General features: G+C 42.9%; 2 protein-coding genes across 3 annotated transcripts in view; both read left to right on the forward strand.

Moving 5' to 3' along the window:
* abcc8 (ATP-binding cassette, sub-family C (CFTR/MRP), member 8) overlaps positions 1–13,305 on the forward strand; it is a gene marked incomplete at its 5' end in the record, with an annotated part of 51,938 nt that extends 38,633 nt beyond the window's left edge. For both annotated transcript variants that reach the window (XM_079223792.1, XM_079223793.1), the window contains 14 exons: positions 604–851; positions 2,969–3,126; positions 3,641–3,868; positions 4,364–4,456; positions 6,823–6,925; positions 7,308–7,421; positions 8,145–8,265; positions 8,972–9,102; positions 9,184–9,262; positions 9,417–9,525; positions 10,144–10,247; positions 11,576–11,709; positions 12,337–12,399; positions 13,120–13,305. In XM_079223792.1, the coding sequence (XP_079079918.1) occupies positions 604–851; positions 2,969–3,126; positions 3,641–3,868; positions 4,364–4,456; positions 6,823–6,925; positions 7,308–7,421; positions 8,145–8,265; positions 8,972–9,102; positions 9,184–9,262; positions 9,417–9,525; positions 10,144–10,247; positions 11,576–11,709; positions 12,337–12,399; positions 13,120–13,257 (1,823 nt within the window). In that variant the 3' untranslated portion in view covers positions 13,258–13,305. The remainder of the gene's footprint in view (positions 1–603; positions 852–2,968; positions 3,127–3,640; positions 3,869–4,363; positions 4,457–6,822; positions 6,926–7,307; positions 7,422–8,144; positions 8,266–8,971; positions 9,103–9,183; positions 9,263–9,416; positions 9,526–10,143; positions 10,248–11,575; positions 11,710–12,336; positions 12,400–13,119) is intronic.
* Positions 13,306–14,386: 1,081 nt separating this feature from the next.
* On the forward strand, positions 14,387–15,816 carry kcnj11 (potassium inwardly rectifying channel subfamily J member 11). Its single transcript, XM_079223269.1, has one exon. The coding sequence runs from the start codon at positions 14,459–14,461 to the stop codon at positions 15,635–15,637; it is 1,179 nt and encodes a 392-aa protein (XP_079079395.1). The 5' UTR covers positions 14,387–14,458; the 3' UTR covers positions 15,638–15,816.
* The last annotated feature ends 235 nt before the right edge of the window (positions 15,817–16,051 follow it).

The following is a 16,051-nucleotide window of genomic DNA, read 5'->3' on the forward strand; positions in this document are numbered from 1 at the left end:
TTTTCTCCTCCACTCTCCTGTGTAGACTCCCAGCCTCATGCTCCTAAGCTTGCTGCATGAATTGATATGATATTTATTTACTTCCAGGGTGGGGAGGAGGCTGGAGGTCATTAACAAGCTCCTCAACCCCAGTCAGTCTTGACTGCTCCGTTGCCCTTGAAAAACATGCCATTTATGTGAATAAGCATTTGCTTGGTGTTTAAGAACATGAATATATATGCTGTGGGCTTTAACTTAGTTTCTCTGTGGTTGCTCCTCTCATTTGACCCACTTTCCCTTTTCTTTTCCTCTCTTCCTGTCCGGTTTTAGAAGATGTTCTTCAGAAAAATCTAAGAAATGTGTCAGAAAAGGTAGATGGAGAAAACCAAGATAATTCAATATTTATTAGGAGTGGGTGCCAGAAAGGTCAGGGAGCATATGAGTATTTGAGTCAAAGCAGAGGAGACTACAGTTCAAACTAGTATTTTATGTAAAAGCACACATATTTCACATTCATGTATTGTAAAATGCAATCATTTCCGACTCAAATATATCCATAACTCACTTTCAAAATAACTAAAAAAAACTCTTGAACATTTGAACTCGTCTCTGTCTCGATCCCAGAGGAATCTATTGAGAGTGACGATGACGACGACCTGTTGCAGGCCATGCGTCAGCGGGCCACCATCCCCTGGCGCTCCTGCGGCACCTACCTGTCCTCCGCCGGGGTCCTCCTGCTCACCCTGCTCCTCCTGTCTCAGCTCCTCAAACACACCCTCATGGTCGCCATCGACTACTGGCTGGCACACTGGACGTCAAACGTCATCGCGGCCAAGACCGCAGCAACCGCTCGCAACAGTACCGTTGTTCAGGTGAGACTGGATCATTTCTGTTTGAGATTATTTGTAGTGCATTTTGTAGTGTTTATCAGCAGTCTGATTGTTTGTCTTTAAGGGGATATGGTTCAATCGTTTTATTTGTTTTTTTTCCCTAAAAAAGGCCCCGTATGCTCTTGTTGTAGCTTCTGAATGAGGATGTACTGCTTATACAAACTTAGTGCCAATCTTTGCATTTTCTGTCAAATATTGTATAGTTTTCGATCTTTGGGCCTTCAAAATATAGATGGTTTGAGGAAGTAAAACTTACGATTTATAGACTTCTGATACTATTTTGAAGTAAAAAAGGTGGTGTAACATTGTCTTTTGTGATAGTACACTGGATATCTTTAGGTTTTTCCCTGTTGGTCGAACAAATCAATCTATTTGATCATAGTGGGCATCAAAATTGTTACGGCATTTTAAGACATTTTATAGACCAAGCACTTAATCAATGCATTGCAAAAATAGTCTGCACTTTATTCAATAATGAAAATAATGGTTGCAGACGTATTTTGAGACCATGCTGGAGTGAAATTACATCACAATTTTCATACTAATTCCCCTGTGAATCTCAGTTACGCAGCGCTGACCTAAAACACAAACACAGACCCTGCCAGCTCCAGATGGAGCGTTCGCTAACACACCCTGAAGCAACTGCAGCTCAGACTCATCTGCATGTTAGAGAAACAACAAAGCATTGATGGAGTCTCAGAGAGTCTCTTTTTTTTCATTGTAAGACAAGAAACAATACATAGACTCAAAAAAGTTCTGCTGGGAAATGTAAACATGCAGAGCTTTGTTTCATGTAGATTGGTCGAAATACCTGCAAATCATATACATAAATGATCTGAGGCTTTTCGTCACAACTGATATGACCTGGAATAAATGCTTTTCTTAATTTAGAAACAACAGAATGAAGTGTTCACATGAGTGAAAGACAATTTGTCACCTACATAAACTTCTTCACCTTCATTCAGTTTAAAGCTTGTCTTTGACAGCGACCTCTTCCCAATTATAGTCTCTAACTGGCCCAACACCCCCCCCCCCCCCCCCCCCCCTCACACACACACACACACACAACACACACACACAGAGTCCTGGCGAAGGTTAAGCTGCTTCGTTCACACATCAGGGTCACACCAGCTGTTGGCAGCTTATCATGTTCCAGGACCGGTAAAGCAGCTCTATTCTTAACAGAGAGAGTGTGTGTGTGTGTGTGTGTGTGTGTGTGTGTGTGTGTGTGTGTGTGTGTGTGTGTGTGTGTGTGTGTGTGTGTGGGTGTGTGTGTGTGTGTGTGTGTGGGGGGGGGGGGGGGGGGGGGGGGGGGTGTTTGTCCTGTGAATTGCAATGCAAAGTCACATTTCACAGTCATGCAGAGGCTATAGACAGTCAACTGGGATTTGGGGAGTTTGAAGTGCACTGTGTCCTCCTGTCGTAGACAAACAGAGCAAGCGTTGCCAGGTTTATCTAATCTGCGGCGTGCTGGAGACAAATCCATGAGGGGACATTCTGAAGTCCTGTTTTGCTATCAAATACAACTTCTGGCACATTACTGACACTGCATCATGTAACTGCCAGATTGCGATCTGACAGCACAAGGAAGAGGAGAGTTATTGCTGAAGTTCACAACATACAATTTTCAAGTGGATTATCAAAGAGTGTATGCTGCAATACACCAACGAGTACAATGCACTCAGCACTGGGTGTGTGAATACTAATAAATACTAAATGAAGGTAAAAAGGTTTGATTCAAACTCAATGAAATCACAAAAAAAGACATAGGTGGTAAATTGAGGAGAAAATGAAGAAGCTCAGTCAAGAACAACATCTCTAAACAAAAAGCTGAAATGTTGCCAGATCAACTTTTAAAGCTTCGCTGACTTCTGTCACATTAGACCAGCCTCAGAGTTTAATTATGTTTATAATTGCAGAATAAGAAAACTCCAGCTCTGTTTCACAGTTGCAGTCATAACTCACCAAATATAGATTGTTATTTTCTCATACAGAATTAAATTTGATATATTTTGAAATATTCGCCACACATCTCCTGCATCGTATAAAACCTATGGTTATACCTCTCTCTCTCTCTCTCTCTCTCTCTCTCTCTGTAGGGCTTTCACTCGTGGTATCTGTCAGTGTTCAGCGTGCTGTGCTGCCTGGGCATCGTCCTGTGCCTGGCCACCTCCGTGGCTGTGGAGTGGACCGGCCTCAAAGTGGCCAAAGAGCTGCACCACGACCTGCTCAACAAGATCATCCTGGCCCCCATGAGGTTCGGCGCTCAGTGTGTGTGTGTGTGTGTGTGTGTGTGTGCGTGTGCGTGTGCGTACTGCAGCTCAGCCTCCTTATGTTTGAAAGCCATGTGAGCTCGCTGATACGGATACTGTGTGTTTGCTGAAACAGATCATTTAAACAGAGAAACAATGTTAAAAGCATCTTTTTTCACTCCATTAATCAAAGCTACAGAACACCATCTGCTTTCCTCACACAAAACCTAGGAGACATCACTTGCATTATACGCTCACATGCACACAACACCCCTGCATGTACTGTATGTACAATCACAGCAAAATAAACAGATGCATTTCACATACAATAATTAATTCAACCAGCTGACTGCACAGCACGTCTTAGCATGTTGAGTATATCTGTCTTATTGTAGATATGTGGAAATATTATTATACTCTCTCGGTTTATAGGAAGAATGTAATCTGGGAAAATAAAACCATTTTGAGATTACGTTATTAAATGGATAAAGGGTTATTTAAATGTTTCCATCCATCCAGGCTGTTTGAGACGACTCCGCTCGGCAGCATCCTCAACAGGTTTTCCACGGACACAAACACCATCGACCAGCACATCCCCACCACCCTGGAGTGCCTCTCCCGCTCCACCCTGCTGTGTGTGTCCGCTCTGGGCGTCATCTGCTACGTGACCCCCGTCTTTCTCATTGCGCTCCTGCCGCTGGCCGTCACCTGCTACTTCATCCAGAAATACTTCCGGGTGGCCTCCAGGTGAGTCGGATGGGACGGAGGGACAGATATGACTGACGTGTCGTTCACTGTATGTTTTCATGTAATTCATTTACACTCTACAGTTACACACAAATAACACAGGATACGGTTTTAAAGGCTCATTCAGTTTTGTTTTTTTTTGTTTTTTGATTTGACTTTTTCTGCTTGAAAGTAGATTTCCTCTAAGGCACAGACTTTTTCGCGAATAAAATTAGATTAATTTAGTCAAAACAGGATGTGAGATTTGCCCTGTTTTCACCACTGCTCTAGTGCTGGTATTTCCTAAATATAATAGACGTCCAATGCAAGTGGCTGTACTGTACATGACAGCGAAGCCAGTGAAATGACTTTTTATTTGATTCCTCTGTTCTCTGAACCTTTTCAACCGTGCAGTTATGCTTTCCTTGCCACTCCAACCTTACAACCTTTGATGTTATTTGAACTTTGCTTCAGTTGATATTTCCCTCTCTAATGTGTCCTCTGTCTTCTGGTCAGGGACCTGCAGCAGCTGGAGGACAGCACCCAACTCCCTCTCCTCTGCCACTTCTCTGAGACAGTGGAAGGGCTCAGTACAATCAGGGCCCTCAGGTGATTATCATCAACTGGATGAGCAATAATATCATTGTCCAACATTGTTTAAGGGTAAACTCAAAATGTGCTTCTTGTCACGCTAAAAGTCTGTTTTCACATTCATCTGTTGAAGGGGAAACGTTTCTCTTTGCTCACCGTCATTCTCGGTTAAAAGCGTGTATTTACGAGATGATTTTGTGACATCTGGACTAGTTTGGAAGTCAATCAAGGTCCAGAATGCAACTTGATGTGGAAACTTGAAATCTCCAGTGCATACTGTGAATGGACTCTTCAATGGGTGCATCCCAAGTCTCTTAATTGTCGTTTCCTCGCTCCTCGCTTGAACCGAAAGTTGTTCTGCGCTGCCATAGTGACGGCCGTCCCAAAGCTCTTATTCTGCTTTGAGCGAGGAAGGACGAGAGCGAGAGCGCGCTTCAAGGGATTTAACGCTCGACACGCCCCCTCATTGTTCATCAGTTATTTGATCAGATGCTGCAGCTGATCGGACTGATCGCTGGAGTTTCATAGCAGAGTGAAGACGATCACAGATTAAACTCAAGTTATATATTGGATCTGTTTTCTGATTCACCATCTGGTTAAAACATGTGTTCATTGTCGGTCTGAACAACAAAAGGACCACAAACAACTTTCTTTATTCATTAAAAGATTTGTCTTTTCTTGATCTGTTGTTTCCCTCAATAACTTGTATAATGTATATAATTCAAATCAGAGAGACCTGGAGAGAGAAAACACTTTTTACATATGTAAATTACATATATTTTTATGTATCTCCTTTCCATTCAGTCACGTGAGGCTGATCATTCCTGAGCGTCGGGTTTGATGAGTTATATAATTTAAGAGGAATCATAATCATATTGTGGGTTATTTTATAGTGATGTCACAATCCGAATTTAAAAACATACAGACGCAAATAATTAATACATAAGACAAACGCATTCCGCCGGTAGATCCTGCGCATATAGGCAGGACACAGAACACAAATACCACACACGTATATAAATACCACACACGTATATAAATACCACACACATATATAAATACCACACACTGTGTATAAATACCACACACGTATATAAATACCATACACATATATAAATACCACACACTGTGTATAAATACCACACACGTATATAAATACCACACACGTATATAAATACCATACACATACATAAATACCACACACTGTGTATAAATACCACACACGTATATAAATACCACACACTGTGTATAAATACTACACACGTATATAAATACTCAATGCAGTTTGTTTAAGAGGTAACAGACTACAGAGAAAACATCTCCACTCTGACAGTGATGATGACTGTGTATTTATTAGTATAAGTTGTATATTAAATCAACTGAATACATTATACGATTATTATTTGTCAATATTTTAAGTGGATTTTTATTAGAATGTTCGCTAAAAACTGTCCGGACCAGAAAACACCTCCGTTACACTGATCATGTGTTCAGACACAAACTCTGTCATAAGTCTCTCAGCTGTTAAAGCCGACTGACAGCTGATCCAGATGTGATCAATCAGATGTGATCAGATGTGATCAATCAGATGTGATCAGATGTGATTAACTGATCCAGATGTGATCAATCAGATGTGATCAGATGTGATCAATCAGATGTGATCAGATGTGATTAAATGATCCAGATGTGATCAATCAGATGTGATTAACTGATCCAGATGTGATCAATCAGATGTGATCAATCAGATGTGATCAATCAGATGTGATTAACTGATCCAGATGTGATCAGCGACCGCAGTCATCAGAAACCGATGTCGCTTCACGTGATGCTTCAGAGGAAAGGACATCTCATGTCTCTTCAAACATATTTCCTTGCGTCCTCTCTCCTCGCTTGGTTTCCTTGCGTCTCTGGTGGGAGGGACTAAGACGCAAGGAAAAGACGCAAGTGAGGGAAACGGGGATGCACCCCATGTGTCCAGCACTTAAAAGTTTTTAAACAAAAGTATTTGCAAATTCACATATTCAAATTGTTTCAATAAGGTGGAAGGCATAGATGTCATTTTTGAGAAGTTCACTTTTTTGTGGAAATACAAATACATATTTTTTTTCTTTTTTTGTCATCCAACATGTTCAGAGTTTGATTTGTTTAATATGTTATCTCTACCGTCAGAAATTATATTTTCGCTGCAATTTACAAATGTTCTTCTCAAATGTTGTCACTGTGTCATTATTACTATTTAGCTTCCTGTAACGAGGATGATATCTATCTATCATTCATGAAGTGGAATAATTCTGATAATTCAGTACATTAGTATAGTTCATTGCTTATTGCTGTCAGGCAAATAGACTCAGAAACAAACAGAAATGTGTTTTTGTCATCGGCAGGTATGAGCCCAGGTTCAGACAGAGGTTACTGCAGTTCACGGACGCCAACAACATCGCGTCTCTCTTCCTCACGGCAGCCAACCGTTGGCTGGAGGTCCGAATGGTAATGACCTGTCCTCTGTGCCATCACATTCAGCTCAACCCTGTTTACGGTTTGTCAGACAGCAGCTGTTGATGTTGCTGGCTCCCTCTGTTGGGATCATGGAAAAACTGAATTTTTCATCATTCTGTGTTCTTCATGTGATGTTTTATGTATCGACTGCACGCGGCTTGCAGCTCGTTTGGCTTCTTGAGTTTCACAGTTTGATAGAGGAGATAACCGGCAGGTGTTAATGGATTCATGTGCAGAGGTGCAGAAGAAAACAAACAGGGCTTTTTGTGTGTTTCGACAACAAAACTGATCTACGTTGATGGATCTGCTTTTTTGAATTATTCAGCAATGCATTATCTTCTTTCTGTGAGGTTGACATGGTCTCTCTCTACAGGAGTATATTGGAGCCTGTGTTGTGTTGGTGGCAGCTGTAGCCTCCATCTCTAACTCGCTCTACAACCAGCTGTCTCCTGGTCTGGTGGGGCTGGGACTGACATACGCACTCCTGGTGAGGCTGTGTGTGTGTGTGTGTGTGTGTGTGTGTGTGTGTGTGTGTGTGTGTGTGTGTGTGTGTGTGTGTGTGTGTGTGTGTGTGAGAGAGAGAGAGAGAGAGTCTTTAAAGACATTACAGGTGCATGCTGCATGATTATCAAACTTTTTATATTCATTTGCCAATTTAGAAATACATTTTATGTTCTGCTCTTAGTATATTTGATTACATTTTAGTTTTCCTCACTTATTACTTTGGGTTTTGATTATGAGGAAGATTGTATCTGTCTGTATCTGATTATATTGAATATGGATAAAATGAATTATTTTCTTTATTTTTTTAATCATTTCTTGTTTTTTTTCTACTTGTTGGGATGCATGTGGAGAGATTTATAAAGAGAACAACTTCAGATGCATAATCAGTGGCTAATTGCATTTCTTGCAGCAAAACATATAACTGTAAAGAGTGTCATAATGTAACATCTGTTGAAACAGATAGTTTATTTCTCTGTATATTGTTTCCGTCCATGGGTTTCCGAATTTGGTGAATTTAACATTTTTAGATAAATTGAATAATTAAACGTTGAGAACATTCTTCTGTTCTCATGTTTCATAGACGACTGGACTATCTGACAAATGCAAAGTGTGTGCTGACAGTGACATTTAATCAACTCCTCCTCCTCCTCCTCCTTCTCTTCCTCCTCCTCCTCCTCCTCCTTCTCCTCCTCCTCCTGTGTATCAGGTATCCAACTACATGAACTGGATGGTGCGTAACCTGGCAGACATGGAAGTACAGCTTGGCTCAGTCAAGAGAATTAACGGCCTGCTCAGAACTGAACCGGAAAATTACGAGGGACTGCTCAGTGAGTGCAGCAACACACTCAATAGTGTAATAAAATGACACCATTGACCACTTTCACAATAACTAGGCAGTGGTTGTTTTACCTCCGGGATCTTTATTAACCTGGACCATGAACATGCGCCTGAAAAATTACGTGGCCGAGGATATTCATGTTGAGTATAAAAAGCTGACAAATCTGAAACTGATGAGCCTATCACTTCCTGTGTGGAACAACATGTTGTGTTATCAAGGCCTTATGTTGCAGATGTTTATCCAGTCGGTCTTCAGCAGTTGTACATTCTCTGCGCATTCGCTTGTTTTATTATTTTACCTCCACATAGTTAGGTTCTCTCCACAGGCTTTATGTCATGAGCCAGATTGTAGTCAGATGCCAAATGCATCGGGAGCGTGCCAAACACACTTTTTGTTATTTTGTGGCCAGGCTTACTTGACGCACCTGGAGCCCTTTGGCACGAGATGGGATCAGTAAAACTGTATAATTATTGGTTGGCTGTGGGAGGCTTTTTTCAATCACATTCTCTATTTTCACCTCCTTTGATGAGTCTCCCTGTCATGGTGCAGTTTGTGAATCCTGTAGCGTTTTCCTCAGAGCAAACGTATTCTAGTTTGTGACTTTCATTTAATTTGACTATTTTGTAAACTTTAGTTTTGAACAATGTGTTAAATGGGAAAGCTGAGATCCACGGATGTTTCTGCGTCTGTCTCAGCTGTGTCTCAGGTCCCTGACGGCTGGCCCAGAGAGGGAGAGATCAAGATCCAGAATTTGAGTGTCCGATACGACGCCACGCTGAAGCCAGTGCTCAAAAATGTCAACGCAAACATCAACCCTGGGCAGAAGGTATCCAAACGGAGGAAACATGTGGAACAAAATATCCAGAATTGAGTGTTGATGTTAATGACGGTTCGGACTTGTTTTCAGGTGGGAATCTGTGGCAGAACCGGCAGCGGAAAATCCTCGTTCTCCTTGGCCTTCTTCCGCATGGTGGACATGTTTGAGGGTACAGCAAAACATCACCGCGTACATTGAACTCCTTGTGATGTAAAATGCAGTGCTTTAAAAGGCCTGTTCAAAAAAACTAAGAGAAAGCTTTTACATGTGTGTGTGATGTATTTGCATGTGGTTCAGTGTGTTTTTTTCTTTTTCTTTTACAGGCAAGATTATTATCGATGGCATTGACATTGCCAAGCTGCCTCTGCAGACGCTCAGGTCTCGCTTGTCCATCATCCTTCAAGACCCCTTCCTGTTCAGCGGCGCCATCCGGTACGATGAACTTCACTTCACAATTCATTTTACCAGCAGGACGACTCGTCACAGAGGTTTATTTTGGGTGATAATCGAGTTTTGAGAATCTCCAGCAACTGAGCCAGCTGGCGAACGGTGACACACTTCAAAGACACGCACACGTTTGAAGCACGAGAAGAGCTCAGGGTTTGTAGATAAGAGGACATTCCTCTGAAAACTTTACCGGTTATTTTTAGACTGTGTGGAGACACAATATGGACAGGGACCATAAGAGCTTTGTCATGTTGGAGGAGAACAGATGAGGCGAGATGGAAGGAAGCTGTGTGGTGCTGTCAGACTGTAGTTTGGGATATTTTAGTAAGTCGATTAACGTTAAAGCATGTTTGCAGTCTCAGCTCTCACCTCATCACCCCGTAGTGTACACTTTAGGAGAGAGATAAGGGAGCGATGAGCTACTGCAAATTGAACGATGACATTGTCGCTTCTTAAATGTTAATGTGAGTGTTGAATGAAGGGAAGGGGTTTAGTTGAGGCTACATTATGTCGCTAATTAAGACTCCACAAGTGTATTAATACGTTTGCATGTGCCTGCATGTGTGTGTGTGTGTGTGTGTGTGTGTGTGTGTGTGTGTGTAGGTTCAACCTGGACCCAGAGATGAAGGCGACAGATGAGATGCTCTGGGAAGCTCTGGATATCGCTCAGCTGAAGCCTGTTGTTAAATCCCTCCCAGGAGGCCTGGGTGAGAAATATGTGGCTGTGTGTGCGTGTGTGTGTGCGTGTGTGTGTGCGTGAGCTAACACTTCCTGGGGTTCCTTCCTTTCAATCCAAGCCAAGGTCTGAGGGTGAATTGCTTTGAGGTGAGCTTGTGACTTCATCAGTTTCCCTTCACAAAGAGCAGGCTGCTGTATCAGATAACACATGAGCATTACTCTTTTAAATCCCTGTCTGAGCTGTATTATTTGAGAAGCTGCTGCGTCATGTGCAGTTTTAAGGCACATTATTCTTATCTGACTTCAGGTCATAGTTCTGACAGTTTCAGGCTGCAGCAGTCTCCCCATCAGATCAGATATTACTGAGAGCTGCTCCTCTCGGTCTGCATACATGATGCTTGGCATGCTGGTGCATGGGGCCTCGGCTCTGCACGGTGTCTTACTTTAGCTGCTGTTGGTTTGAAGATTATCACCGTCGGCCTTTACACTGTTATAAAAACAGCAGAGAAAGCATTCACTGCTCCGGTGGCTTAATAGACTGCTGCTGCTGCGCGACGGGTCGCCTGCTGCAATCGATGTGACACTGACAAATGTGTGTGTGTTGGTGTGCGGCATGTTGAGACGAAACTGCTTTAGTTTATGTTCACTGGAGTCAAATGTTTTCTAAGATATTGATCTGTACTCAGGGGTTAAGGATTAATTTATTTTCCCCTTTAATTAAGTTAAAGTAACAGTCAATGTTTAGTCTTGTGTTGCATATAAAGCAGACAACAGTTATTTACAGTCAGTCTTTGTTACTGCAGGGATTGGGATTGAGTTTTATAAAAGATGTTAGTTTATGTTTTATTTCATACAGTATACTTATTTAAACAGATAAGATAAACACCAAATATGGATTGTTATTTTCTCATATAGAATTTAGTTAGATATATTTTGAAATATTCGCCACACTTCATCTCCTGCATCATATAAAACCTACTGTTTCATGGTTAGCTCTCTCTCTCGCTCTCTCTCCCCTTAGTTCTTGTCTATCTCTTTAATATTTAACAGCATATTAAAGATACATAACTACAAACTGATAGATCACTGTATAGTTCAGTTCTTTAAGGATTGTTTTAAGACTTAGCCTCATTCGTAACACAAGGACTTGAATGGGAAATCAATAAGATATTGATCTACGAGACTTTGATGGCCAACTAACTTTTCCCTCTCTTTTCGCTGAAATAATAGCGCAGTGCCAATGTAATGTCACATGTTACTTTTAAAGCAGTCTCTGATTTAAAATATGTATATCTGGATACTTAATATGAATTTACATAAATGTGAAAACTAACAATTTTATTTTCATTTTATTCAGATGCCATGGTGACAGAGGGAGGAGAGAATTTCAGCCAGGGTCAGAGACAGCTGTTCTGTCTGGCCCGAGCCTTCGTGAGGAAGAGCAGCATCCTCATCATGGACGAAGCCACGGCGTCCATAGACATGGCAACGGTCAGTGTGTTTAGGCTACAAGAGAGCACTGTGAGGTGGTGAAGGCATGTGCATTGTGTGTCTCTCAACTGATCATACATTCAAAAGATATGACATCATAATTTAGGTGCAGTTGTTGTTAGCTCTTAGTGCATTTATTTAAAGATATCATTATGGAAGTGACAGCCGTTCTTATCAGTGTTGGGTCAAGGGTTGCACCTTTAAGTGCTGCTTTTTTTAAACAAGGGGAGGATAAGAAAGAAAGCCGAAGTAGAGGAGGTGTGCATGACCTAAAGAGAACAAAAGAAATGGAGGGGAAATACTCCGAGCCGGAGGGGGATCAGTGTTTTTATACTTCAGACTCGTCCCAGGATGATCGGCCACAAAGAGCGACATTTCAAGCTTACAATAACGCAGCTGCACTGCCCTCGAGGAAACGCGGTCAAGCGTTCACTCGAGGAAACTAAGATGAGGAACAAGAGAAGTGACAGTTTGAAAAATTGCTTCAACAGGGTTGAACGGTACAAAGGAACATACAACTGCTCTCTATTTTACTTTGCTTTCCGCTTGTACTTTTGTTTTTGTCCTTGATTCTCAGTCACCGTGAAAGTAAATCAGCCTTCCCTCTCCCTGCCTCTGTCCTCACAGGAGAGCATCCTGCAGAAAGTGGTGATGACTGCGTTTGCTGACCGAACAGTAGTTACTATAGCAGTGAGTATCTCCCCCACACGGTGATGCATGCAGCTCCTCCATTTCTCCCTAGAGCGCTGACCTTCGTCCTGCACTGCTGATGCAGCTCCTGTAAAGCGATAAGAAGCAAACGGATGCAGAGTGGACAAAAAAAAGTACATTTTAAAATAATTATGGGATTATGCTGTAAATTAAAAAGGTAAAAGGAAAGGGGAAATCAGAACAGATGCCAGACGTTCGGGATAATTTTACCTCTGAATTCTTCAGATTATTTCAAGATAAAGTAATCTCAAAGATCATCCATGAATATTAAACATAACTCTTCACCTTATTATATATATAGATATCTACATATATATATAGATATTTATATATATATTTATATATAGAGAGAGAGATATGTGTATATATACATTTACATATATATATATATACATATACATATATATATATATATATATATATATATATATATATATATATATATATATATATATATTAAACAGAACTCTTCACCTTATTTAATTTCTACAGATAAGTACAACTCAAATGAAACTGGCAGAGAGAGAGAGAGAGAGAGAGAGAGAGCTCTTTACCCTAATATATATGCCAGTTTCATTTTTGTAGTCATTAGTTGTACTTATCTGTAGAAATTAAATTGTGTGATAAAGCATTGATTTTAGTTTCAAAAGATTAATTTAGTGTCTATAGTGACTGTTCTTCTTCCCCTCCGCCTCACAGCATCGCGTCCACACCATCCTGAATGCCGACCTAGTGATTGTGATGAAGCGGGGCATCATCCTGGAGTACGACCGGCCTCAGGCGCTGCTGGACAAGGAGGACAGCGTCTTCACCTCCTTCGTGCGAGCAGACAAGTAGCACAAGAAGGGAGGAAGCATGAAGAAGAAGACATTCAAAGTGCAATTGGCCCATATTCCTTTTATAATCATGTTGTATAATATTTGTATATAAAAAGTTAATTCTTTGTTAATAAAACATAAATTATCGCTAACGTGTGTTTTTTGCTTGTGTGTGGGGGGTCAGGAAAAGGACGGGGTGATTTCAAACGTTTTTTTTGTGCTTGTGTGAGAGAAACTTGATACCAGGTACGAAATAAATGAGTCAGCAGTTTGCAGGTATAAAATGAGCTGAGGAGTGTGTGACACTGTGCTGTCCAGCATGACGAGGCAAAGGGCCAGAAACACAGGATAGTGTTGATCATCCTCATATACTAGAGGGATGGGGGGGGGGGGCACAGTGATGAGCAGCTGCCTCTGCTGCAGGACTGACATGTGACATTAGAGTTAGAGAGGAACACAGCCGCCTGTAAAATAAAGGTCCCATAGTGGAATGGAACGGAGCGAGAGCCCAGACGATTTTAAAACCCTGGATGTATGAAAAGCGTCCTGTCGGTGAACAGCCAGCTTTCTATTCATGTAAAGCAAAGTTAATCACAAACAGCCTGAAGATGATTTACTATAGTGCTCTATATTTAACTCATTATATATGCAGAGCTGCCTGTGGCCTTTAACTTGATGGGCCCACTACCGCATTCTCATTGAAAAGCAAAGGAAGGGCAGCACAGAGAAGGTGGAGGCCTACCACCTCATAACGTCTCCATCTCACGTTACCAAGCTACAGCGGAGTGTCGGAGTCACTAAAGCCTGCCTTCTGAACCCAAGGATGATAAAACTCAACCCGGAGGCCCATTCTGCTCCAGCATCAACCTTTGACATCTGATTGAATTTCCACGGCGAGTGCACACTGGGTCGATGCTCGATGGGACGGGGAGGTGCGGCGCATCTCTGCCCTGTCTGTGGGTGGCGTGAGTGACGGCGGCAGCTGTGGAGCTGGAAGAAGAATTTCCCCCTGGGACTTCGCGGTTGTGGAGCGCCTGATCTGGAGGCAACGTGAGGAGCGCGCATACCTCCAGAAAACGGACAACAAGAATCTACTGCGCTCGACGGCTGAGGAGCTGGAAGAAAAGACACCGGGGGGAAAAGGGAATAATTCATCTTTAGCAGAGCAGAGGCGAATCACTCAAAGCCAAAAGGCTGTGGGTCCATAGCATGGGAGCGCTATGTTGTCCAGGAAAGGACTCATTCCTGATGATTACTTGCTCACGCGCCTGGCTGAGGGTGTCCTGCAGCCAAAGTTATTTAAGGCCAAACCGGGGAAAGCGCGGTTCGTGGCCAAAAACGGCGCCTGCAATGTAGCGCACACCAACATCCGAGAACAGGGTCGATTCTTGCAGGACGTCTTCACCACACTCGTGGATTTAAAATGGCTCCACACGCTCATCATTTTCACCATGTCCTTTCTGTGCAGCTGGCTCCTTTTCGGGATGATCTGGTGGCTCATTGCGTTCGCGCACGGCGACTTGGACCAGGGAGGAGACGGCTTTGTCCCGTGCGTAACGGACATCCACTCCTTCTCCTCCGCGTTCCTCTTCTCAATAGAGGTCCAGGTGACCATCGGCTTCGGGGGCCGGATGGTCACGGAGGAGTGCGTGTCCGCCATCATAGTCCTGATCGTGCAGAACATAGTCGGGCTGCTCATCAACGCCATCATGCTCGGCTGCATCTTCATGAAAACAGCGCAGGCCAATCGGCGCGCAGAGACGCTCATTTTCAGCAAGCACGCAGTCATCTCCGTCCGCAACAACAAGCTGTGCTTCATGATCCGCATTGGGGATCTGAGGAAAAGCATGATCATCAGCGCCACCGTGCGGCTGCAGGTGGTCAGGAGAAGCACCACCAAGGAGGGCGAGGTGGTGCCTCTGGACCAGATCGACATCCACATGGATAACCCGGTGGGCACCAACGGCGTCTTCCTGGTGTCCCCGCTCATCATCTGTCACGTGATCGACAAGGACAGCCCTCTGTATGAGCTGTCCGCGTTGGACCTGCAGCACGAGGACCTGGAGGTGATCGCGGTGCTGGAGGGCGTGGTGGAGACCACGGGCATCACCACCCAGGCCAGGACGTCCTACGTGTCGGAGGAGATCCTGTGGGGGCAGCGCTTCGTGCCCACGGTCTCCGAGGAGGATGGCATGTACGCGGTGGACTACTCCAAGTTCGGTAACACGATGAAGGTCCCGACTCCGTACTGCAGCGCCATGAAGCTGGATGAGGTCGGCGGCATCGCGAGGTTTAAAGTGAACGAGGGCGTCACCTTGCGGGCGACTGTGAGGAAGCGGCGGCGCTCCGCGGTGGTCCGGAAGTCCCGGATGGAGACCGAGGGAACTGATGGTCCATAAACCATTTCTGCCAGCATTTCATTTTAGGATTGATCATTTAAGTTTGAGGATAGTTGAGTTGATATTTATTTTATAATGAATGTATGTATGTTAAGGAGTACCTCTAATAAATAATTCACATCAGATGTCTCAATGCGCACGTACATGCTTTTCACTCAGGGTCACAGAAAGCACCCAGGAGGAACAGAAAGTCCAGTTTGGATATTATTATTTTTTAAATAATTAATAGTGTATGCATGTATCTAAAAGCAATAAAGGATAATCCTTCATGTAAAAGTGTTTTTGTGGATGAAGAGACCAAATGATATCATTTAAAAGGGACACAATGATTTAGTATTGCACTTCCCTAAAGTTATGTTCTCACAAGCAGAGCCGGACCGATACTGGAGCTTTGAGGTCAATGTCAATGTTTGT

The sequence above is a fragment of the Taurulus bubalis genome, assembly GCF_910589615.1.
Source record: "Taurulus bubalis genome assembly, chromosome: 9".
Taxonomy (NCBI): Eukaryota; Metazoa; Chordata; class Actinopteri; order Perciformes; family Cottidae; genus Taurulus; species Taurulus bubalis.

Bases quoted from the DNA above. Each gene is read 5' to 3' on its own strand.
- kcnj11 (XM_079223269.1), top strand. From the start codon at position 14,459: ATGTTGTCCAGGAAAGGACTCATTCCTGATGATTACTTGCTCACGCGC.